Source organism: Scyliorhinus torazame, chromosome 27, assembly GCF_047496885.1.
Source record: "Scyliorhinus torazame isolate Kashiwa2021f chromosome 27, sScyTor2.1, whole genome shotgun sequence".
Classification (NCBI taxonomy): domain Eukaryota; kingdom Metazoa; phylum Chordata; class Chondrichthyes; order Carcharhiniformes; family Scyliorhinidae; genus Scyliorhinus; species Scyliorhinus torazame.
Window position 1 is genome coordinate 4,407,882 of NC_092733.1, and position 26,708 is coordinate 4,434,589.

The 26,708-nt window shown below is 49.0% G+C and overlaps 1 protein-coding gene across 1 annotated transcript in view; it reads left to right on the forward strand.

The window, feature by feature from the left end:
• The first annotated feature begins 2,314 nt into the window (after nucleotides 1-2,314).
• Nucleotides 2,315-26,708, forward strand: part of LOC140403216 (uncharacterized) — a 220,242-nt gene continuing 195,848 nt past the window's right edge. Inside the window, exons 1-3 of the mRNA XM_072490975.1 lie at nucleotides 2,315-2,567; nucleotides 8,998-9,267; nucleotides 16,114-16,428. Coding sequence (XP_072347076.1) covers nucleotides 2,501-2,567; nucleotides 8,998-9,267; nucleotides 16,114-16,428 — 652 coding nt within the window. The 5' untranslated portion in view covers nucleotides 2,315-2,500. The remainder of the gene's footprint in view (nucleotides 2,568-8,997; nucleotides 9,268-16,113; nucleotides 16,429-26,708) is intronic.

The window sequence follows — 26,708 nt, forward strand, 5'->3', positions numbered from 1 at the left end:
AATGAGTAACTCAGAATGAGGAGGTAACCTCAGTGAGTAACTCAGAATGAGGAGGTAACCTCAGTGAGTAACTCCGAATGAGGAGGTAACCTCAATGAGTAACTCAGAATGAGGAGGTAACCTCAATGAGTAACTCAGAATGAGGAGGTAACCTCAGTGAGTACCTCAGAATGAGGAGGTAACCTCAATGAGGAACTCAGAATGAGGAGGTAACCTCAATGAGTAACTCAGAATGAGGAGGTAACCTCAGTGAGTGACTCAGAATGAGGAGGTAACATCAGTTAGTAACTCAGAATGAGGAGGTAACCTCAGTTAGTAACTAAGAATGTGGAGGTAACCTCAGTGAGTAACTCAGAATAGGGAGGTAACCTCAATGAGTAACTCAGAATGAGGAGGAAAACTCAATGAGTAACTCAGAATGAGGAGGTAACCTCAGTGAGTAACTCAGAATGAGGAGGTAAACTCAATGAGTAACTCAGAATGAGGAGGTACCCCCAGTGAGTAACTCAGAATGAGGAGGTAACCTCAGTGAGTAACTCAGAATGAGGAGGTAACCTCAGTGAGTAACTCAGAATGAGGAGGTACCCTCAGTGAGTAACTCAGAATGAGGAGGTAACCTCAGTGAGTAACTCAGAATAGGTAGGTACCGTCAGTGAGTAACTCAGAATGAGGAGGTGACCTCAGTGAGTAACTCAGAATGAGGAGGTAACCTCAGTGAGTAACTCAGAATAGGGAGGTACCCTCAATGAGTAACTCAGAATGAGGAGGTAAACTCAATGAGTAACTCAGAATGAGGAGGTAACCTCGGTGAGTAACTCAGAATGAGGAGGTAACCTCAGTGAGTAACCCAGAATGAGGAGGTAACCTCAATGAGTAACTCAGAATGAGGAGGTAACCTCTGTTAGTAACTCAGAATGAGGAGGTAACCTCAGTTAGTAACTCAGAATGTGGAGGTAACCTCAGTGAGTAACTCAGAATAGGGAGGTAACCTCAATGAGTAACAAAGAATTGGGAGGTAACCTCAGTGAGTAACTCAGAATGAGGAGGTAACCTCAGTGAGTAACTTCGATTGAGGAAGTAACCTCAGTGAGTAACTCAGAATGAGGAGGTAACCTCAGTGAGTAACTCAGAATGAGGAGGTAACCTCAATGAGTAACTCAGAATGAGGAGGTAACCTCTGTTAGTAACTCAGAATGAGGAGGTAACCTCAGTGAGTAACTCAGAATGAGGAGGTAACCTCAATGAGGAACTCAGAATGAGGAGGTAACCTCAGTGAGTAACTCAGAATGAGGAGGTAACCTCAGTGAGTAACTCAGAATGAGGAGGTACCCTCAGTGCGTAACTCAGAATGGGGAGGTACCCTCAATGAGTAACTCAGAATGAGGAGGTAACCTCAGTGAGTAACTCAGAATAGGGAGGTAACATCAGTGAGTAACTCAGAATGAGGAGGTAACCTCAATGAGTAACTCAGAATGAGGAGGTAACCTCAGTGAGTAACTCAGAATGAGGAGGTAACATCAGTGAGTAACTCAGAATGAGGAGGTAACCTCAGTGAGTAACTCAGAATGAGGAGGTAACCTCAATGAGTAACTCAGAATGAGGAGGTAACCTCAGTGTGTAACTCAGAATGAGGAGGTAACCTCAGTGAGTAACTCAGAATGAGGAAGTAACCTCAATGAGGAAGAGGGAATGAGGAGGTAACCTCAATGAGTAACTCAGAATGAGGAGGTAACCTCAGTGAGTAACTCAGAATGAGGAGGTAACCTCAATGAGTAACTCAGAATGAGGAGGTAACCTCAGTGTGTAACTCAGAATGAGGAGGTAACCTCAGTGAGTAACTCAGAATGAGGAAGTAACCTCAATGAGGAAGAGGGAATGAGGAGGTAACCTCAATGAGTAACTCAGAATGAGGAGGTAACCTCAGTGAGTAACTCAGAATGAGGAGGTAACCTCAATGAGTAACTCAGAATGAGGAGGTAACCTCAGTGTGTAACTCAGAATGAGGAGGTAACCTCAATGAGTAACTCAGAATGAGGAGGTAACCTCAGTGTGTAACTCAGAATGAGGAGGGAACTTCAGTTAGTAACTCAGAATGAGGAAGTAACCTCAATGAGGAAGAGGGAATGAGGAGGGAAGTTCAATGTGGAAGAAGGAATGAGTAGGGAACCTCAATGAGTTCTCAGGAATTAGCGGGTAACCACAGCCATGTTCTCAATTTGAATGAAAACAACCAGAACTTTGCTGCTCCGCACAGGGACTGAAAGCTTTTATTTCTGAGTTGCATTTATTTTTTGAACCATCAGTCGGCCTGTGAAACGTTCGCTGGCGATATTGTAATCTGCCCCGTTCGATTGCAGTTTGGCTGTCTATCCAAGGGGAATTGTGACTGGGAATCTGGGCACGGTTCCCAGCGTTTCCGGGAAAGGACCCAGGTTCTTCTCATTCAGTCTGAAGACAGACTGCACCCCTTCCCCACAGCACCGTGTCCAGTCTCAAAGCCATGGGCTTCAGGATCACTTCAGCTAATGGTTATGTTGACTTCTTCGCCTTGGTTTTTAGTATCACAAGTGGGTAAAATATATCTTGGTATTATTTCCTGGGCAACGTTTGTCGTGTTGGCAACGTTTGCCGTTCGATATTTCCATTTGTAACTGCATTGTGTTTTTGTTTTGCAATTAAGTTTCCTGACATGTAATTACTTGTCCATTAACATCTGGAACAAAAATATTGTTGGGCATGTTTCTGGCACGCTGTTAAAGAAGCCAAGAGAATGATTTGTTGAAGCTCAGGTTTGATTTTTAGCTTGAAATGTTGCTCCGATTTACACCTATGTGGCCTTGTGATGAACGTGTATCGCGTTAACTCCCCCTTCGCCAATGTTTATTGTGGGTTTTGTGGTGATTGTAACTGAAGCCTCTGCTCACGTTAACCGGAACGAATGAAAGTTAGTCCGAGGAGTGAGAGATTTCATTGAGAAATAGTAACGCTGGAGCAGAGACACCGTTTGCAACCCTGGCACCAGAGACAATTCGTGGATTGTGTTCGTAAACGAGATATAGAGAGACATTAGATTTGCATTGCCCGTGTACACTGTTAGCGGGGGCAGCGAGGACCCATTTCAGTAAACGGTGCACTAAAAGCTTATTGTCCAGAGTCTGTCTTGCTTTTTCTTTCTGAGAGCCTGTCCAGATTCGGTGGGCCGAATGGTCGACAGGCAGCGCCTTGCTGCAGAGAGGAAGCTGCAATGGGTGGTCAGAGAGTGGTGGACCCCCCCCGTGGGCACCATCAGTCTCCTATTGGGGGGCTAATGCCACTCGCTGTCCAGCAGCAGCACGCTGGAAGATTGCCAGGTTTATTACCCAGGGGCTGAGAGAGTAACTGTGCCCGCGGGATATGTGTCCACAGTTAGTGTCCAGCACTCCAGGCGCTCAGGGACATTGAGTGGCCTTTGGGTTTTACTGGCTCTGTGCAGTGTGTCTTTGCCCGGATTTTCTGAACGTCTTTCGCCACTGACCTCAGAGAAAGCCACACACACACAAATGTGGCTCTGAATTTCCCCTTTCGCAATGTCAGCCCTGGGAATTTCCAAGCGTCCAGCAACAGCGATGTAATGAGGTCGGATATGCAGTTAATTTGGTTCAAATATTCTCTCAGACTGCAAACCAGTAAGTCAAACAAAACACCGAATTTTCACTTTAAATTAAAAACTTACAGACAGCAAAATGACTGACTGTTGCATTCATGTGGGATTTAGCTAAAACTGAAGTGTGAATTAAAAAAAACAAAGGTGAATTTTTAATCATAACGGAGACATCCACCAATAAGTGAGTTTTTGGGGTAGAGTGAGACCGTTCAGCCCATTGAACCCCCTGAAAACCCTAGTTACTCCTCTGGAGAATGGAAATGTTTACACTCTTATTGAAAAGACACTGTGGTAAACCCAGCAACCACAAGACAGTCAATTCAGCCTCAGTGTTGGGAAAGCTATAAAAAATGTTAATTCAGGGGACCACGTGATGCAGGCACGGGAATAGCAGCCAATCCACGAGCTCTGGCGCTATTCATCTTCTAATCCTTAATTTATCCTCTTTAGGTGGGACATACTTACCTAATGCAAGTGTGAATTGCATGGTGCTTTCCAAACTTTTTTTCCTGGGACTCACTTTTACCAACCGGCCAACCTTCACGACCCATCCGGCCGACCTTCACGACCCATCCGGCCGACCTTTGCGACCCACCCGGCCGACCTTTGCGACCCACCCGGCCAACTTTCGCGACCCATCCCGCCGAACTTCACGAACCACACCGACCGACCTGCACGAACCACACCGACCGACCTTCACGAACCACACCGACCGACCTTCACGAACCACACCGACCGACCTTCACGAACCACGCTGGCCGACCTTTGCGACCCACCCTGACCGACCATCGCGACCCACACCGGCCGACCTTCGCGACCCACACCGGCCGACCTTCGCGAACCACGCTGGCCGACCTTTGCGACCCACCCTAACCGACCATCGCGACCCACCCTGACCGACCATCGCGACCCACACCGGCCGACCTTCGCGACCCACACCGGCCGACCTTCGCGACCCACACCGGCCGACCTTCGCGAACCACGCTGGCCGACCTTTGCGACCCACCCTAACCGACCATCGCGACCCACCCTAACCGACCATCGCGACCCACACCGGCCGACCTTCGCGACCCACACCGGCCGACCTTCGCGACCCACACCGGCCGACCTTCGCGAACCACGCTGGCCGACCTTTGCGACCCACCCTAACCGACCATCGCGACCCACCCTGACCGACCATCGCGACCCACACCGGCCGACCTTCGCGACCCACACCGGCCGACCTTCGCGACCCACACCGGCTGACCTTCGCGAACCAAGCTGGCCGACCTTTGCGACCCACCCTAACCGACCATCGCGACCCACCCTGACCGACCATCGCGACCCACACCGGCCGACCTTCGCGACCCACCCTGGTCGACCTTCACGACCCATCCGGCCGACCTTTGCGACCCATTCGGCCAACCTTCGCGACCCATCCCGCCGAACTTCACGAATCACACCGACCGACCTTCACGAACCACACCGATCAACCTTCACGAACCACACCGACCGACCTTCACGACCCACCCTGACCGACCATCGCGACCCACCCTGACCGACCTTCGCGACCCATCCTGCCGAACTTCACGAATCGCACCGACCGACCTTCACGAACCACACCGACCAACCTTCACGAATCACACCGACCGACCTTCACGAACCACACCGACCAACCTTCGCGACCCACCCTGACCGACCATCGCGACCCACCCTGACCGACCATCGCGACCCACCACGGCCGACCTACACGACACACCATTTTCGCTTGCCTTTAATGCAACAGGTGAGCCTACTTGGTCCTCACGATCTCACTTGCTTTCTAATTCAATGTTACATTTCTGCTGAGGACTTCAGCTGCTTTTTAAGTTCTCCCTGCATCCTTTGAAAATAATTAAGAGGTTTGCCCTCAAACTCGCCAAGCTTTGTCTTCAAATGCCTTTGAAGTTTTGACGATTTTAAACTAATTTGTCAGTATTTCCCTGCATAGAACACACATGGGGCTGGATTCTCCGCCCCGCCACATTTCCGTTTACCCCGCCGGCGGGATGCTCCGTTAATCCGGCTGGTCAATGGAGTTTTCCATTGTGGGACAGCCCCACACCATCAGGAAACCCCTGGGACGCCAGCAAAATGGAGCATCCCGTCGGCGGAGAATCCAATCCACGGGCTTTGTATCCAGATTTGCATTGGCACAATTAACAAAGCCATACCTCAAGGAATCATCTTTGTTCTGCTTTATTTCCAATTTCAGTTTCTTTGGTTAAAACAATCTATTTTCAGTTCTTCACATCCTGTTGCCTTGCTTGCTCACAGCTAGAAATTGGAGGAATCTCTCCTCCCTGATTTTGTGCCAAAAGCACGGATGTACAGGGTGCATGCTGTCAATGTACATGCCGGGCACGTGACCTGGTCCCTACCACCGCATCTGCCCAGAAGACTGCATCATTTCATTTAAAAGCCGGTCCCGGTCGGCATTCCCTGTTTAAAAGCCGGTCACGGTCGGCATTCCCTGTTTAAAAGCCGGTCACTGTCGGCATTCCCTGTTTAAAAGCCGGTCCCGGTCGGCATTCCCTATTTAAAAGCCGGTCACTGTCGGCATTCCCTGTTTAAAAGCCGGTCCCGGTCGGCATTCCCTGTTTAAAAGCCGGTCCCGGTCGCCATTCCCTATTTAAAAGCCGGTCCCGGTCGCCATTCCCTATTTAAAAGCCGGTCCCGGTCGGCATTCCCTATTTAAAAGCCGGTCCCGGTCGGCATTCCCTATTTAAAAGCCGGTCCCGGTCGGCATTCCCTATTTAAAAGCCGGTCACTGTCGGCATTCCCTGTTTAAAAGCCGGTCCCGGTCGGCATTCCCTATTTAAAAGCCGGTCACTGTCGGCATTCCCTGTTTAAAAGCCGGTCCCGGTCGGCATTCCCTGTTTAAAAGCCGGTCCCGGTCGCCATTCCCTATTTAAAAGCCGGTCACTGTCGGCATTCCCTGTTTAAAAGCCGGTCCCGGTCGGCATTCCCTATTTAAAAGCCGGTCCCGGTCGGCATTCCCTGTTTAAAAGCCGGTCCCGGTCGGCATTCCCTATTTAAAAGCCGGTCCCGGTCGGCATTCCCTGTTTAAAAGCCGGTCCCGGTCGGCATTCCCTGTTTAAAAGCTGGTCACGGTCGGCATTCCCTGTTTAAAAGCCGGTCACGGTCGGCATTCCCTATTTAAAAGCCGGTCCCGGTCGCCATTCCCTGTTTACTCAGTGTACAAGTGAAAAGCATGACAACTCCTTTGCCCTCGGCCTCCCAAACCTCCATGAGTCCAACCCCCCCCCCACGCGATCCATGAACCCCTCGAACTCCCTAACCACCGCCGAGAGCTTCGACGGCTTAGGACTCGACTGATCCAACCTCGGATCTAGGACCATATTGAAATCGGCCCCCATGATTAGCCAATGCATGTCCAAGTCCGGGATCTTCCCTAACACCCACCTCATAAAGTCCACCTCGTCCCAATTCGGGGTATAAATATTCACCAGGACCTCCAGCATCCCCTCCAGCTTCCCACTGACCACCACATCCCTACCCCGCCCGGATCCGCCACAATGCTCCCCACCTCAAAACACCACTATCTTATTAACCCCTCTTGATGTCATGTCTAACTCCGAGTGGAACACCTGCCCCATCCATCCGTTCCTCAACCTTGTCTGATCCCCCAGCTTCAGCTGCGTCTCCTGTAAAAACACAAAGTGCGCCTTCAAACTCCCAAGTGTGTGAAAACACGTGGCTGTTTAACCGGCCTATTCAGCCCCCTCACATTCCAGCCTGTTCTGGGGACTGCCGATCAGCCATGTCTGTTCTTTGGCCCACCCCCAGATGTCTGCTGCCACCTCTCCCTTCCCAACTGTGCCAAACCAACCACACCCATGTCAGCACTCCTCCCCCCCAACACACCCAGACAAGGAACAAACCTATTCCCCCTTCCTCCACACCTTCCTCCTGACAATCGCCTACTTCACTCCCGCTAACTTTCAGTGACCTTTGGACCTGTACACCCAGGTCCCCCTGCCTGTCAACACTCTTAAGGGTTCTGCCTTTACTGTATATTTCCCACCTGTATTAGATCTTCCAAAATGCATTACCTCACATTTGTTCGGATTAAACTCCATCTGCCATCTCTCCGCCCACATCTCCAAGCAAACTATATCCTGCTGTAGCCTCTGACAGTCCTCATCGCTATCCGCAATTCCACCAACCTTTATGTAGTCCGTAAACTTACTAATCAGACCAGTTACATTTCCCCCCAAATCATTTATATTTACTACAAACAGCAAAGGCTTCTTTTTGATGCATCACCCACAAACTGGCAGGGTACAACTCCCCGAACATCACCCCATTCTTGTAGAGGGCGGTCTTTATCCGATTGTACCCAGCCCTCTGCTTGGCCAGCTCTGCACCCAGGTCTTGGTAAATCCACAGCTCTCTTCCCTCCCAGGAGCACCTCTTGGTCTGCCTCACCCACCTCAAGATCTTTTCTTTGTCCATGAACTGATGCAGCCTCACCACCATTGCCCTTGGCGTCTCTCCTACCTGCGGCCTCCTCCTCAGCACCCTGTGCCAGTAGCCAGACCAGCCTGCCAGACCCCAGTTCTCCAGAGAATCAGATATGTCTTTGAGGCACAGCATTGAGGGTGACAACAGTCTGTTAAAAATGCAACCCAAGGGTCCTGCTGTCCTGAGGGGGGCGGGGGGTGGGGTCGAGATGGGATAATTGGCTTCAACTTTGGCTCCTGTGGTGGGACTCCAGCCTGCACCAAATATTTCAGCCAATATTTCTGAATCAGGAGATACAAGTATATTTATTTTAATGCTAAATCATGTGTAGAACTCAAAGCAAGGAAATGAAAAATGGGATTAAGATAAAAGTGTGAGAAAAAATAAAAGAAAATACACATTTTAGTTTTAAAAACCAATTAAAATCTTAATGAAACTCCAAACTTGTAAAAGCCCATTTTCAACACAAGAGAAGTGCTTTTGCATAAATTAAGACTGCTAGAAATTCACTGGAATGGACAATCCCTAGTGGGTTAGTACCTCAACTTTACAATCTTCATGTATTTGAATGCCTGAAGGGTAGGGCAATTTGGACAGTAGCTTCCTGATTTCTGCATTGAACTGCATTTGTGTGCACTCTGAGGGTTGCTGTCTGACTAACTTATTACAGTTAACTTAATAAAGTTCTGAGAGCCTCATAATTACTTTGATGGTAAAATCCTGGTCAATATGTTCTACTTTGAAAAGAGGCTTGTCTTTTTGTTTTGCCTCTACAAGTTATTCGGAATACGTCCGACATTGAATGGCTTCTATGTCCCTGCATTTACTTTGGGTTTTTTTTTTGGCAGCAAACGTGGCTGGCTTTGAGGTTTTCATTGATACAAGCCCCCCAGCTCTGGAATTTGGAGACTCACTGAGCACAAACTGCAGTACAACATGTGCATTATCTGAGCCATTAATTATGGTGGAGTATAAACCAGGGATAAATCCTATCCAAACTCGTGGTGATAAATGGAAAGCTGACTATTTCCCAAGTGTCAAGGCATGGGATATCTCTGTACCATGTTATGTGAAGTGCAAAACAGGGAAAACTGCAAACAAAGTGGTAACTGTTTACAGTAAGTGAAAACTCTTCTAATGAGCTCATGCTTAGAAATAAAGAATACTAGTTCAGTAGATTTCTACAGTTGGTGACTGAAATTCTGCAATTTTGAAATAGGTTGAGGTAAGTAACATGCTTTATCTCATAATTCTAAGCCCAGCCAAATGGCACATTATATTGATCCACCAAAACCAGTTCCTGCCCCTGATTCTCATTCCCAAAACTAATTTACTGACCTCTAATTTCTCTTTCCTCCGTCTTGTCTCCATTTTAAGCCTCTCCTTTCTAGTTCCTTTCTGTGTGGAAACATGAGTATCATAGTTCATAGTCTCACTAATACACAGCTGACACCTGTGGGAGGTGCTGAAGAGGTTCGGGTTTGGGGAGGGGTTTGTCAGGTGGGTTAGGCTGTTGTATGAGGTCCCGATGGCGAGTGTGGCCACAAATAGGAGGAGGTCCGAGTACTTTCGGTTGCACCGAGGGACGAGACAGGGGTGTCCCCTATCCCCCCTGCTCTTCGCACTGGCGATTGAACCCCTGGCTATGGCACTGAGAGAGTCAAAGAACTGGAGGGGATTGGTGCGGGGTGGGGAGGAGCATAGGGTGTCACTTTATGCGGACGACCTGCTGCTGTATGTGGCGGACCCGGTGGGAGGAATGCCGGAGGTAATGAGGATCCTTAGGGAATTTGGGGACTTTTCGGGGTACAAGCTCAATATGGGGAAGAGCGAGCTGTTCGTAGTTCAGCTAGGGGACCAGGAGAGGGGGATTGGCGAGCTCCCACTAAAAAGGGCGGAGAGGAGCTTCAGATATTTGGGGGTCCAGGTGGCCAGGAGCTGGGGGGCCCTGCATAGGCTTAACTTTACAAGGCTGGTGGAGCAAATGGAGGAGGAGTTCAAGAGGTGGGACGCGTTGCCGCTGTTCCTGGCGGGTAGGGTGCAGTCAATCAAAATGACGGTGCTCCCAAGGTTTTTGTTCCTGTTCCAGTGCCTCCCCGTGTTTATCCCGAAGGCTTTTTTCAGACGGGTTAACAGGAGTATAATGGGGTTTGTGTGGGCGTGAGGGACTCCGAGGGTGAGAAGGGTGTTCCTGGAGTGGAGTAGAGATAGGGGGGGCTGGCGCTGCCCAACCTCTGTGGGTACTACTGGGCCGCCAATGCGACAATGGTGCGTAAGTGGATGATGGAGGGGGAGGGGGCTGCATGGAAGAGGCTGGAAACGGCGTCCTGTGTGGGTACGAGTCTGGGGGCGCTGGCAACGGCGCCGCTGCCGCTCCCTCCAAGGAGGTATACCACGAGCCCGGTGGTGGTGGCGGCCCTCAAAATTTGGGTGCAGTGGAGGCGGCATAGGGGGGTAGTTAGGGCCTCGGCGTGGACCCCATTATGGGGGAACCACCGGTTCGCCCCAGGAAGAACAGGTGGAGGGTTTTCGGGGTGGCACAGGGCAGGGATACGAAAGTAGGGGGACCTGTTTGTGGACGGGAAGTTCGCGAGCTTGGGTGAGCTGGAGAAGAAGTACGGGCTCCCCCCGGGGAACACCTTCAGGTACTTACAGGTAAGGGCGTTTGCCAGGCGGCAGGTGGTGGCATTCCCACGGCTACTGCCACACACAGTACAGGACAGGGTGCTCTCGGGGGCGTGGGTTGGAGAGGGGATGATCTCGGAAACTTACCAGGTGATGCAGGAGGAGGAGGAGGCCTCGGTGGTGGAGTTGAAAGGTAAGTGGGAGGAGGAGTTGGGAGAGGAGATCGAAGAGGGGACGTGGGCAGATGCCCTAGGGAGGGTGAACTCTTCCTCTTCGTGCGCGAGGCTCAGCCTCATACAGTTTAAGGTGCTGCACAGGGCACACATGACCGGGACAAGGATGAGCAGGTTCTTTGGGGGTGAGGACAGGTGTGTTAGGTGCTCAGGGAGCCCAGCAAATTACACCCATATGTTCTGGGCATGCCCAGCGCTGGAGGAATTTTGGAAGGGCGTAGCGAGGACGGTGTCGAGGGTGTTCGGATCCAGGGTCAAACCGGGCTGGGGGCTCGCAATATTTGGGGTGGCAGAGGAGCCGGGAGTGCAGGAGGAGAAAGAGGCCGGAATTCTGGCCTTTGCGTCCCTGGTAGCCCGGCGAAGGATTCTCCTTCAGTGGAAAGATACGAGGCCCCCAAGCGTGGAATCCTGGATCAGCGAGATGGCGGGGTTCATTAAATTGGAGAGGGTGAAATTCGCCTTGAGAGGGTTGGTACAAGGGTTCTTTAGGCGGTGGCAACCGGTCTTAGACTTTCTGGCAGAACGATAGACATTGGTCAATGGCAGCAGCAGCTCGGGGGGTGGGGGGTTTACTTTATTTTTGTTTATGTTATTTACACTGGAGGGTCTGAGGGGGTGTATACACCTGTTGTCTTAAGTCGGGGTGTTAATGTTAATTTATTATTTAGGTACGGGGGGGAGGGGTTTGGGGGGTTGCTTTTTTAGATTGTGTTTTGTACTTAACCCTGTTGGGTTCTTTTCATTCTCATTTTGTTATTGATATTTTATGAAAACCTTTAATAAAAATTATTTTAAAAAAATAAATAAAACACAGCTGACTGCTTTAAAACAAACATTCAGAACTCTCCATGATGCCACCAGTCCCTCTGTAACCTCTTCCAGCTCCTGCCCGATTGCTACACTGCTCTAATTCAGCTTTCTGATTTTAACTTCACAGGTGGCAACTGTGCCTTCAGTGGTTGAGGTTCAAGGCTCTGGAATCACTCCTTGCGCCTCTCTGTCACTCTCTCTCTCCTTTCTCCTTTAAACCACTCCTTAAAATCTGCCCTTTTGAAGGCGTTGTTGTCGGGGGTGAGGAAAGCGGAATACTCGCGAATGTTATCTCGGACCATGCTTCAGTGGATGTTGTCCTGGAGAAGAGACTGGCACAGAGGCCTGTGTGGAGGTTCGATGTGGAGTTGTTGGTGGTTGTTGGGGCTTAATAGGAACAGGGATGTTTCGCCATCAGTGGTGTGGGAGGCGTTGAACATAGAACATAGAACATTACAGCGCAGTACAGGCCCTTCGGCCCTCGATGTTGCGCCGACCTGTGAAACCACTCTAAAGCCCATCCACACTATTCCCTTATTGTCCATATGTCTATCCAATGACCATTTGAAAGCCCTTAGTGTTGGCGAGTCCACTACTGTTGCAGGCAGGGCATTCCACGCCCTTACTACTCTCTGAGTAAAGAACCTACCTCTGACATCTGTCCTATATCTATCTCCCCTCAATTTAAAGGTGTGTCTCCTCGTGCTAGACATCACCATCCGAGGAAAAAGGCTCTCACTGTCCACCCTATCCAATCCTCTGATCATCTTGTATGCCTCAATTAAGTCACCTCTTAACCTTCTTCTCTCTAACGAAAACAGCCTCAAGTCCCTCAGCCTTTCCTAGGCGGTGGTAAGGGGCACAATCATCTTGTTTAAGGCTCAGGTGGGTAGGGGGGCAAGAGAGGAGCAGCAGTGGCTATTTTGGAAGTGTTTGGAAGGGATGCGGTGGATCTGGAGAAAGAAATTGTAGGCATTGTTTGACCTTCTGTCCACAGGGAAAGCGGTTTGGTAGTTAAGGTGGCGAAGGGGGCTGTGTACGAGTACGAGAAGGCCAGTCGCTTGCTGCTGGGCCAGCTCCACCGGCAGGCGGCTGCGAGAGAGATTGTTTGGGTTCGGGATGGGACAGGGGAGAGGTAGTGCTGCCAGAGCAGGTGAATAAGGCATTTGAGGAGTTTTCTAAAATGTTGCAAAGGTCGGAGCCTCCGGAGGATGAGTCGGACATGAGGTATTTTTTGGGGCGGTTGGAGTGTCCTAGAGTAGGAGAGGGCAGGGCTGGAAGAGCCAGTGGGGATGGAAGAGGTTTGGGTGCCGATAGGGAAGATGCAGACGGGTAAGGCGCCAGACCGGGTGGGTTCCCGGTGGGGTTTTATAAAACATTTCTGATGAGGCTGGTGCTGCTGTTGGTGAAGGTGTTCGAAGGTGCTGTGGTTAAGGGGATACTGCCAGAGGCAATGGGCCAAGCATCCATTTCATTGCTGTTAAAAAAGAAGGACCCAGTGGAGTGCGGAGTATAGGCTGATATCTCTGCTGAATGTGGAAGTCAAGATTTTGGCGAAGGTGTCGGTGCTTAGGTTGGAGGAGTGCCTCCCGCAGGTGATTATGGAGGATCAGTCGGAGTTCGTAAAGGACAGGCAGTTGTCATTGAACGTGCGGTGTCTGTAAAATATGGTGCTTTCTCCGGCAGAAGGAAGGGAGTCGGAGGTGGTGCTGGCGCTGGGTGTGGAGAAGGCATTTGGTTGTGTGGAGTGGAATTATTTGTATGTGGTGTTGGAGAGGTTTGGGATTGGGCCTAAGTTTGTGGCGTGGGATAACCTTACATAGGGAGCTGAAGCTGAGTGTGCGCACAAATGAGATGAGTTTGGGGTATTTTTAGTCACATAGGAGAACAACATAGGGGTGCCCCATGTCCCCCAATGTTTGCGCTGGCGATACAGCCCTTGGCCATAATGTTGAGGTGTTCGGGTAAATGGAAGGGGATAGTGAGGGGGCTGTGGAGCATAAGGTGTCACCATATACCAATGATTTGTTGTTGTACATCTCTAACTGGGGTTTTTCGGTGGGAGATATAATGGGACTACTCAGAGATTCGGGGCATTTTCAGGTTATAAGCTGTATCTGGGAAAGTGTGAGTGTTTTGTGGTGTCTTTTCTGGGAGAGGGAGCTGGTTTGGGTGTTTGCCATTTTGGGAGGCAACTCCCCACTTCAGGTAAGTGGGAGTGAGATAGCTCGGGACTGGGCCCGACTCCGGGCCTGGCTCTGTAAGTTGAATTTCACAAGTCTGGTGGGTAGGGTCAAGGCGGACCTACTGAGATGGGACAGTCTTTCCCTATTGTGGCATGGCGCCTGCTGGTCTTTTTGCTGAAACGTTTTTTATGGGGGTGGAACAATTGATCTCGTCATTTGGGTGGGCAGGAAAGGTAGCGAGCATTAGGAGGACAGTGTTTCAGAGGGGGTGGCAGTTAGGGGATTTGGCCCTACTATTGGGCGGCGGACGCAGAGAAGGAGCGGGGCTGGTGCAGGGAGTCAGAGGTTTTGTGGGTGATGTTGGAGGCAGGCTCATATAAGGGGTCGGGGTTGCGGGCGCTGGCAACGGCACCACTTCCATTTGCCCCAAGGAATGTTCGGGGAGTCCGGTGGTGGTGGCCACGTTGAAGGCAGTACTTTTGGCTTGGGGTGGGTCTAGGTTGATGCCGATTCAAGAGAATCATGGATTTGAGCAAGCGAGACTGGATGCTTGGTTTTGGGGGTGGGAGGAGCGAGGGTTGGTGGAAATGAAGGACTTATTTCCAGATGGGTGGTTTGCGAGTTTGGAGGAGTTAGGGAAGAAGTTTGGGATTCTGCAGGGAGAGACCTTTAGGTATATGTCGGTGCTGGATTTTGCAAAGAAGATTTTCTTGACCTTTCCCAGTGGCACCGCCCTCTTTGATGTTGGAGGGGGTGTTGTCAGTGATGGGGCTAGAGGAGGGGGTCATCTTGGCGATCTATATGAGGATGTTGGAGGAGGATAGGGTGTCTCTGGAGGGGGTTAAGGCCAAGTGGGAGGAGGAGCTGGGGATGGGGCTGGAGGAGGGGTTGTGGTGTGAGGTGCTGTGGAGGGTGAATGCCTCAACCTCGTGCATGAAGCTGGGGTTGATTGTACATAGAGCACACCTGATGAAGTCGAGGATGAGCTGGTACTTTGAGGGAGTGGAGGACATTTGTGAGCTGTGTGGGAGGGGCCCAAAAATCACGTACATAAATTTCTGGGCATGCCCGAAGTTGAGGACATTTTGAAGGTCATTCTTTAGCACCATGTCAGTGATCATGCACGTTGATTTGGAGCCCAGTCCCCTGGGGGCCATATTTGGTGTGTCAAACATGCCGGAGCCGCAGACGGGAGCTAATATTTTAGCCTTGGCCTCACTGATCGCTCACCTATTGGGGTTGAGGTCAGCTTCTCCACCTTGTGCCTTGGTATGGCTCGGGGATCTGTTGGAATTCCTGTATTTGGAGAAGGTCAAATCTGCTTTGAGGGGAGGGGGTGGGTGTGAGTGAGGGGTTCCACAAGAGCTTAAAGACCTGGTTACCATCAGCTGCTGGGAGTAGGGGCGGTAAGAGTGTTTTTTTTGATCTAGGTTGTTGGGGGATGGAGGGGGTGGAGTTGTGTTGTTTTTGCTTTGTTAAGTTGCGTATTTACAATGTTAAAATATTAAATACTTGAATTAAAAAAAATATTTTAAAATCTGCCCTTTGCATCGCCTGCCCTCATAGCCCCTTCCATGGCTTGGTGTTAAATCTTGTTGATAACGCTCCTGTGTTTTACCACATTAAGATAGCATGTAAATGAAAATTGCTATTTACAATTAATGATTTAATTATTCTTGATTTTGGTAATTCAGAATGAAGAGGGATCAATGTACTCATCCTTAATGGGGAGTTGGGGTAAATCCTTATTGCACATGAAAATTGAGGGGAGATAGATATAAGACAGATGTCAGAGGTAGGTTCTTTACTCAGAGAGTAATAAGGGCATGGAATGCCCTGCCTGCAACAGTAGTGGACTCGCCAACACTAAGGGCATTCAAATGGTCATTGGATAGACATATGGACGATAAGGGAATAGTGTAGATGGGCTTTAGAGTGGTTTCACAGGTCGGCACAACATCGAGGGCCGAAGGGCCTGTACTGCGCTGTAATGTTCTATGTTCTATGTGCATCACCCATGCATCTGGGTGAATGTGAGAAGAGGTAATACAGAGAGTGCTCAGGTACAATCCTGCAGTGAATTCTGTTAATTGTGATTCTCCTTTAACAGATCGAGAGATAAACATTACTTCACCTCCGGAAGTGCTGGAAGTTAACAGAACGTATAGTCTGGAGTGCATTGGTCCGAGGGTCTATCCAAACAATAAACTCATCCTCACATGGCTGAGAGGGAGTGAGACTCTTCAGATTAATTCCACAGGAAAGCAAGGTTTCCCGGATGAAGATATAAGATTGAGGAATGTCTTCAGTTTCGCTGCCAGTGTGTCAGATGATGGACAGGAGTACACCTGCTTGGCAGAAGTGGACCTGGGCTCTAACAGCACAAAACCAATCGCAAACTCCTCTGTGACTCTGCGAGCTCACTGTAAGTTCACTTGAGTGAAAAACACTTTCCTGTTTCTGAGAATGGGTTAAATATCTCAAATTTGTGGAGAACAAATTATGGGAAACAACATAGTAATGAACTTCTGATTAGTTCCTGTTTCCTCCATATCATAAAAATATGGGCAGCACGGTAGCCTTGAGGATAGCACAATTGCTTCACAGCTCCAGGGTCCCAGGTTCGATTCCAGCTTGGGTCACTATCTGTGCGGAGTCTGCACGTTCTCCTCGTGTCTGCGTGGGTTTCCTCCGGGTGCTCCGGTTTCCTCCCACAGTCCAAAGATGTGCAGGTTAGGTGGATTGGCCATGATAAATTGCCCTTAGTGTCCAAAATTGCCCTTAGTGTTGGGTGGGGTTACTGGGTTACTGGGTTATGGGGATAGGGTGGAGGTGTTGACCTTGGGTAGGGTGCTCTTTCCAAGAGCCGGTGCAGACTCGATGGGCCGAATGGCCTCCTTCTGCACTGTAAATTCTATGAAGTAACATGGGCTTACTGCTGCTTTACAAAAGAGGGAAGGTAGGAGATCAGAGGGTCAGCAGAAACATGGTGGGACAAGTGACAAACTGGACAACAGAAAGGTACTACACTCACGCTGACACGAAAACCTCTTTGGTTAAACGATGCTATGGCTTCCCACATTCCACCTGAGAGCTGCTGTGCACCAACCTGAACCAGACTGTTCTGACCTTCACCAGCTCCTCACGGAGCTTAATGGGCAGTTAATTGGAGGTGAGCGGGTTACTGCATTCCCCACCCATTCCACCCCACTCTCCCCTAAACTTTAACTCAGTACAGCACTCTGGAGGCATACATGCCATCCAACAGCATCATTTTCAAAGTACTCCTGCATTAACCATGAAAACCACAATTCCCTCCACCCACGCTCCCTGGGTGATTGAAAATCAAATCAAATTCGACAATGTAGGGAGAGAGGAATACTGCAGGCCAGCTTTATGACAGAGTAAAAAGTTAATTGTACGTATCTTTTATTTAGGATATTCTTTCAGGCAATGCAAAAGCACTAGACACTGAGAGATAAGCTAAGTGGAACAAGGTTTTGATGCAAATTGCTTTTCCCTCTGCTCGATTGCAACACACAAATTGGTGCAAAGAATGTTTATCTGCAGACTGGCCCAGGTGCTGATATTATTATCCCTCTCCTGCGTTTCTCAGATTGCAGCCTGAGGTTTCCTAACAGTGACAGCGATGTCTCAAGGAAATCCATTTGGCTGCTTTGCACATCTCAGTGTCCAGAGGAGGTGATGGTCACGGAGCAGGTCAGCCAATCTCATGATGCAGGGAGAATAAAACCCACTTGAAAGATTGACAGCCTGAATCCCACACACTGAAATCCAAGCCTCAACTGGGATGGTGTAGACAGATGCAATTATAGATCACAGTGAAGGTAAATTAGTGAGTCCATAAGCTTGTAATACTCATAGTGACTGGTGCAAAGGTAGTAGAGTTGAATATTTGGGCTGTCTGAAGAGTAGCAAGAATTAATTTCAAAACGAAAGCATGTGACCTGATGGTGGCTCCAGTTTTCTCGCCGTGACCAAGTGTGATGGAATTCTGGGATGTGTGTATAGGGCTACATGCTCAATTTTCCGCTCTGTCCATTGGGAACTAAAACACATCGCAGCAAATCAAAATGAAGCAAATTTCTTGTCTGTGTTACAGCTTTTATGGATCCGCCAAGAATCTTTGACCAAAGGCCCGTCGAAGTGAAGCAAGAAGTGACGTTGACATGCGAGGTCTCAAATGTTTACCCCGTTGACAAGATGAGAGTAAGATTGTTTCAGGATGGTGAAGAATTGAATTCAACCACATGGTTAAATGACAATACTGTCCGGCAAACAGCAGCATGGACACCACAGGTGGCTGGTCCCACAGAGATCGTCTGTACAGCTCACTTTGAGGAGTATCCATCAGTTCCACCAAAGAATAGCAGCATTTTCATTGTGGTGTATGGTAAGAATCCGATTTATCAGAGGCATTGCAATCAGAAAGCATTCAGATCGTTCATGGTAGTCAGAATTGCAGAGTGTCAGATTTACATCATTTCAAACAAACACATCCCTCCCAATGAGTCAGAAATTTACTGACATGTTTCCATATTCAGATAATTAGCTTGAGTGGAACATAAAAGATGGCTAATTGGGCGGAATGGCCTGTTGCTGGTCCATATATCCTATATAATCAAAGAGAAGCAGCTTCAGGGGGTATTTGTGACACTCACTATTCTGATTATAAGGGAATGTTGCTGCCACTCGGTATTCCAGGATTATAAGAAAGCAGTGACTGTGCCGTTTGGAATGTAAACACAATGATCTGCTTCACATAACATTCTGTTCAGTCATGAAGATCAGGACAGAGCAATATCTCAGCTATTCCAATCAATTTCACAAACAAATCATATTGGGCAGCACGGTAGCATTGTGGCTAGCACAATTGCTTCACAGCTCCAGGGTCCCAGGTTCGATTCCGGCTTGGGTCACTGTCTGTGCGGAGTCTGCACATCCTCCCCGTGCCTGCGTGGGTTTCCTCCGGGTGCTCCGGTTTCCTCCCACAGTCCAAAGATGTGCAGGTTAGGTGGATCGGTTACGCTAAATTGCCCTTAGTGTCCAAAACTGCCCTTAGTGTTGGGTGGGGTTACTGGGTTATGGGGAGAGGGTGGAGGTGTGACCTTGGGTAGGGTGCTCTTTCAAAGAGCTGGTGCAGACTCGATGGGCCGAATGGCCTCCTTCTGCACTGTAAATTCTATGACAAATCTATCAGATGGTCATTTAATCAAAGTGATTAAATTTCCTGATCGGCAAATATTCCTCTGAGCTGCTGAGGTACAATGATTGGATTGGATTGGATTTGTTTATTGTCACGTGTACCGAGGTACAGTGAAAAGTATTTTTCTGCGAGCAGCTCAACAGATCATTAAATACATGGGAAGAAAAGGGATTAAAAGAAAATACATAATAGGGCAACACCACATGCAATGTAACTACATAAACACTGGCATCGGGTGAAGCATACAGGGTGTAGTGTTAATGAGGTCAGTCCAGAAGAGGGTCATTTAGGAGTCTGCTGACAGAGGGGAAGAAGCTGTTTTTGAGTCTGTTCGTGCGTGTTCTCAGACTTCTGTATCTCCTGTCCGATGGAAGAAGTTGGAAGAGTGAGTAAGCCGGGTGGGAGGGATCTTTGATTATGCTGCCCACATTCCCCAGGCAGCGGGAGGTGTAGATGGAGTCAATGGATGGGAGGCAGGTTTGTGTGATGGACTGGGCGGTGTGCACGACTCTCTGAAGTTTCTTGCGGTCTTGGGCCGAGCAGTTGCCATACCAGGCTGTGATGCAGCCCGATAGGATGCTTTCTATGGTGCATCTGATACGCAGGGGTCAGGACAGTAGCCTATAGGAAGAAACAATGACCACCACAAGTAACATTGCCGTCAAGATGTGGACCATGCAGCAATTTCCCATCCGGGGAGGGAACACCAGAGGTGACCATCTCCTTGATCGCAGAATAGACCTTCAACAGAGTCGAGTGGAAATACCTCACTGAGGTACTGGAGGGGTTTGGGCTAGAGACAGGGTTCACCTCATGGGTGAAACACCAGTACAACGCCCCCAAGGCGAGTGTACGGACCAATGCCACCAGCTTTAAATACTCCCAGCTGCAAAGAGGCACAAGGCAGGGATGCCCGCTGTCCCCGTTCTTTTTCTCCCTGGCAATCGAGTGGCTGGCGATCGCCCTGAGAGCGGCGCGATGCTGGAAGGGAATCTAAAGAGGAGGCAGAGAGCAGAGTCTGTGCAGATGACCTGCTCCTCTACATCTTGGACCCACAAAGCGGCAAAAGAAATCGTGAAGCTCCTTGGAGAGTTTGGAGCCTTCTCGAGCTACAAAGTTAATCTGGGCAAAAGTGAAGTATTCCTGGTGAACCCGAGATGGGGAGAGGCAGAGCTGGAGGGGCTATCATTTAAACTAGCCCAAAACAAATTCCGCTACCTGGGGATCAGATTGGCCACAACTAGACACGGATACACAAGTGGAACCTGACTTGTCTGGCGAAGGAAGTAAAAATGGGCCTACAGTGATGGAATGCGCTCCCACTCTCCCTGGTAGGGAGCGTGCCAACGATCAAGATGAATGTATTGCCCAGGTTCCTCTTCCTGTTCGAGTCCATACTGATCTACATCCCCAAGGCCTTTTTCCATTCAATAGATAAGATGATTATGACGTTTGTGTGTGGGGGCGGGGAGGGGGGGAGGGAATACTCCATGAATCACATCATGTACAGGAACAACCCTGGAGGTGGAGGACAAATGTGAACATTGCCAGGGAGGCCCGGCCTCTGGGCATGCCCTGGACTTGTCGGGTTTTGGGCAGTCTTCTTCGAGGCAATGTTCAAGGTCGTGGCAGTGAGGGTGGAGCCATGCCCAAGAGTGTGAATCTTTGGGGTATCAAACCAACCAGAACTATTCATGGGGAAGAGGGCTGATGTCTTTGCTTCCCTAATTGCCCGCCGGAGAATCCTGCTCGGCTAGCTATCTGCACCACCCGCAGCTGCAGACTGGCTGGCGGACCTGTCGGAGTTTCTCCTCCAGGAGAAGATCAAGTTTGCTATCCAAGGTTCAGGAGAGAGCTTCCCCAAGGTGTGGAGACCATTCACCAACCTGTTCCAGGACCTGTTTGAAGCCAGCAGCCAATAGAGCAGGGGCAGGGAGGGGGACTTGCGAGGGCGAGGGAGGGGGATGTGCGAGGGCGGGGAGGGGGAGGTAGACGTGCGAGGGCAAAAGGGACCGCAGGGAACAAACAGAGAAGGGGGCGGGGAGGCTGATAAAACGAGGGGTGTCTGGAAAACGGCCGATGAAGAAGCCAGGGGCTTAGAACGAATCACAAGAAATCGGTAAATTGGTACAGAGAAAAATGACATATATATTGTAACCGCACATTTATCCTTCACACATGTGCAGTGCACGAAATGTGAACATTTCTATAAAAACGTTTTTTTCAAAATTGGGACTCCCAATATCATAAAGACATAAAAAAAATAAGGAAACTGGATTTCTGCAGCACCTGTTACAACATCAGGAGATGCCAAGTGCTTCACAGAGAAATATTTAATTCTGATCTTCAGTTGCCATAGTTCAGTGGGCACGTCCTCTGGATTGACAAGTAAATGACGCTCTGCAAACCAATTAGAATCAGCAGTAACTGTAGCTCTGAGAGCCTCCTTCTGCGCTAAAGTGTTTCTATAATTTTATGAATCAAAATGAGCGGGAGAGAGGACCCAGAGACAGACAGCAGCATCTAAAAGAGCGGGAGAGAGGAGGATTCAGAAAGGAAGAGTATGATTTAAATGGTGCTATATTGGGAAGTGCTGATGTACAAAGGGATCTCGGTGTCCTTGTACACCAGTCAATGAAAGTGGAGAGGCAGGTGCAGCAAGCAATTAGGAAGGTAAATGATATGTCGGTCTTTATTGTAAGAGGATTTGAGTTCAGGAGTAGGAATGTCTTACTGCAGTTATACAGGACCTTGGTGAGACCACACCTGGAGCACTGTGAGCAGTTTTGGTCTCTCGATCTAGGAAATGATATACTTGCCACAGAGGGAGTGCAATGGAGGTTTACTAGGCTGATACCGGTGTTGGTGGGACTGAGGAGAGAATGGGTCAACTGGGCCTGTATTAACTAGAGTTTAGATGGATGAGAGGAGATCTGATTGAAATGTATAAAATTCTAACACTGCTGGACAGACTTATCATAATAATCTTTATGAGTGTCACAAGTAGGCTTACATTAATACTGCAATGAAGTTACTGTGAAAAGACCCGAGACTAGATGGAGGAGGATGTTTACCCTGGTTGGGGAATCTAGAACGAGGGGACACAGTTTCAGGATATGGACTGAGATGAGGAGCGGGATTTTCCGGTTCCCAGCTGCGTGTTTCTCAGTGGCACGCTATTTGCTGGGGGTAGGATTCTATCTTCTCGCCGCTTGTCAATGGGATTTTCCATTGCCACCAGTACCCCACGGGCGGGGGTACCCTGCCAGCAGGAAAAGTGAATCCACACCAACCGGAGATTCCGGCTGAGGATCATTTCTTCACTCAAAGGGGAGTGAAACTGTGGAATTTCCACCACAGAAGGCTGCGGAGGACAAGTCACTGAAAAATTCAAGAAAAGGATGGATAATGTTTTAGATTTTACTGGCATCAAGTGGTATGGGGAGAAAGCGGGACTATGGCATTGAGATCGAGGATCAGCCATGATGGTAATGAATGGTGGAGCAGCCTCGAAGGGCAGAATGACCTCCTCCTGCTCCTGGTTTCTATGTTTCTATTCCAGGGTACTGTGGAGGTTCAGTCATTGAGTAAGTTCAAGATAGAGATCAATAGTTTCTTGATATTAAAGATCTAAAGGTATATGAGGATAGTGCAGGAAAATGGTGTGGAGGTAGAAGGTCAGCCTTGATCTAGTTGAATGGTGGAGCAAACCCGAGGGGCCAAATGGTCTAACTCCTGCTCCTATTCCCTGTGGTCCTGCTAAAGATGCCATGGGGCCTTGGACATCCATCTTGTGAATCAGTGAGGTGGATGGTGACAGTAGTAAGCACTGAGCGTACCTGCCTTTGTCTCAATATTATGGTCACACCTCAGGGGCTGCACGATAAGCTTTTGGAATATTTCTAATCATGTCTTTTTGTTATTTTTACAGTATTCTCTGACCCTGAAATCCAGCTACCAGTCAACCTTGAAGGAAATCTGATTAATGTTACGTGCAGTGTGTTTAATGTCTCAGGGCAACTCCAACTCAGGCTGACGAATGGAGCTGACATATTAGCGAATGAATTGAGCAATACTGGGATCACTATTTACCATACTCTGGAGGCACAATCACAGTTGGATAAACAGCAGTACGTCTGTGAGGCTGAAATGAAACTTCAAGTTCAGCCGATAATAAGTCCTATTGTTAAAAAGCAGGTGGACACCCTCCGGATCCTGTGTAAGTAGCATCATTTTCTAAATGGAGACCAATGAAAGTCTAATCAGTACTTTTCTCCTAGTCTTAAACAAACTGAATTGGTCTTTTGGAAGCAGTTGCGAAAACGTTTAGCAGGCCAGTGTCTGGAATGGGAGAATTGCCTCGTGAGGAAAGGTTGGACAGATTAGGATTGGATCTGCTGCAGATTAGAAGAGTAAGAGACAATGTGATTGAAAGATTCTGAGGAGTAGAGTGGATATTTACTCTTGTGGGAGAATCTAGAACTATTTGAAATAAGGGGTAAGGGGCGCAATCGAACGGCCACACTGTGCCCAAAATGCAGCTCACCTTGGCGCAGCGTGGCTGATAGAAGCCGGATGACCCCTGTCCCGGGATCTACCCGGCTCACCATGCGCGCAAGGTCTAATGTGACCTTGCGATGTAAATCCCACCCATTGTGGGCGGGATCACTTTTTAACAAATCTGCAAATTAAAGTGATTCAGCTTTTATAGCACGTGTCGCTATGAGTGCCCAGAAACACGCGGTTAAATGCACTTGTTACGGGACTTTGTTCTCTTTTAGTTGAATCCCGACCCATGTGTGTGGGGGGTCACATTGCCCATGGGTGGGGGACCCACAAGCTCACATAGAGATCGGGGCACCCTTTAAAAATGGTGGCCCGATCTTGGAGTTCAGCTCCCCAGTGCTGAAAAAAATTCAAAGTGTGGGCTAAACCGGAGAGAAACTTCCCAGGGCCCAGAAAAGGGACTAAGTGTCATTGGATAGTGGTGGGGAACTCGCATTCAGAGCCGGCGGGAAACTCCCTGAAAAACCCGCCATAAATGAACTTGGAAACGTTTCCGTTAAATTCTGCCCAAGGAGTCACCCATTTAGGACAGAGCTCAGGAGAATTTATTGCTTTGCAACTCTCGTCCCCAAAAGGCAGTGGAAGCAGAGTCTTTAAATATTTTTAAGGCAGAGCTGGGTAGATTCTTGATAAACATGGGGGTGAAAGATGGAATGCGGAGTTGAGGTTACAATCAGAACAGTTGTGAAATTATTGAAAGGGGAAACCAGCTCGAAGGGCCGAGTGGCCTACTGCTCCTAATTCATATGTTCTTCACACATAGTCTGCTGTCCAGTGGCTCTTTTTGGCTGAAGAGAACAAAAGCTACAGGACAGGCTGTGTGGAGACACTGTGCACGTCTGAGTGTGTGTCCTCAATCCCCTGGAACAAGGTGCATGTCCTGACTAGATCATTGGGAAAGATACGGAGTGAAAACCAGTGCTTGCTCATGGAAAGGTGTGGGGAAAGCTGATCCACAATGTGAAGGATAATAACCTAACCTATTCAATGAGGGATGGAGATTGCTGGAATAGCATTTTTAATGGAGATAATTAGACCTGGCTGTGAAGAATGAATGGCTAACATTTATCTCGTTAGCACTGCTGATTGGCCAAACCTCATGCAGAAATACTCTGGGAAGCAATGATTCTATTTTGTCTGATGGGACATTGTGATGGTAAAGTACAAAATTGTGATGGTAAAATAGATAAAACATAGAAGCAAAGAAAGTCAGAAATTAGAAAAAAGAACTACACCTAGCACCTCTCCAGTTGTAACAGGTCTCAAGATTTGCTCCTCTAAAGTTGCCATAGTCCCAGATGATCATCGGCTGCTTTTCCCTTCGAGGGAGAGAGCTGACCGGTGGTGATTTAACCTGAGGATCACCACACTCACCACACCTCAAGCGAGGGGCAAGGTTGAGAAGGCGGGGTCTTCATGAATAACCTCAGCCGGTACAGGAATTGAACCCCGCTGCTGGCCTTGTTCTACATCACAAACCAGCTGTCTAGCTCACTGAGCTAACCCGGCTGTCATAGTATACAATCAGTAGCAATATATCTCTTCAATTGTTCCTTCATTCCGAACAGATTCTGTCATCCCACAGCCATTTGGGACATGATTTAATGTGGAGATAGTGACCCACTGGCTGGAAAATCGGGACAAACGTGCCAGTGCTGGACCTGGAAACCATGATGCTATTTGGTGTGGCTCAGAAAATGAGTTGCCTGAAGATATGGCTGATGTCACGCCTTCAACAGCTTTAAGCCAGTCAGAGGACCGGCAGCTCTTTGATCCACCAGTTGCACTGGGAGTGCTGGCCTTACAGCCAGTCCTGCACAAGAAACTGTGCAGACTCACTGGAGCCAGTCAGGCAAGCCTTGATGTGGGGTGGGAATTGTGGTAAGCCACTGTTACACCTTTATTAGGTGATGTAAGGTAGGACCTGTACTACAGGGTCGCCGGTAGTCCCTGCCTGCTGGCTCCGCCCAGTAGGCGGAGTATAAATATGCATGTCCTCCATTCAGCAGCCATTTCGCCAGCTGCTGTGGGAGGCCACACGTCTTAGAGCAATAAAGCCTCAGTTGTATCCAACTCTAGTCTTTGTTCAATTGATCGTGCATCAATTTATTGCTCTAAGATTTTCTAAAAGATGGACCTCCGAATCAAGCCAGATCGCCTGCAGCTGGATCCGCAATCAAGCGACGCCAAAAAGGACTTTAATTCCTGGCTACCTTCTTCGAGGCCTACATCAACTCGGCGACCAGCCCTGTCCCGGAGGTTCAGAAGATACAGATCCTGGACTCAAGGTTGAGCTCCAGCGTGTTTCCGCTGATCCAGGACGCCCCGAACTACGCTGACGCCATGGCGCTTCTCAAAGAACACTACGCACAGAAGACGAACACGCTCTTCACCAGGCACGCACTCGGCACTCGCTCTCAACTCCCTGGTGAGTCAATAGAAGACTTCTGGTGGGCCCTAATCCCACTCGTCCGGGACTGTGACTGTCAGGCTGTTACGGCCACTGAACATTCGAACCTCCTTATACGGGACGCGTTCATTACAGGGAGTGGGTCGGACCTCATACGCCAAAGACTGTTAGAAGGGGCCATGCTCGATCTAGCTGAGACAAAAGACTCAATTTTAACAGGGGGAGAATGTGGTAAACCACTGTTACACCTTTATTAGGTGATGTAAGGTAGGACCTGTACTACAGAGTCGCCGGTAGTCCCTGCCTGCTGGCTCCGCCCAGTAGGCGGAGTATAAATATGTGTGTCCTCCATTCAGCAGCCATTTTGCCAGCGGCTGTGGGAGGCCACACATCTTAGAGCAATAAAGCCTCAGTTGTGTCCAACTCTAGTCTTTGTTCAATTGATCGTGCATCAGGAGTAGGGGTTGGCAATTGGGAGGACAGGTGAGGGCATAATAATGGG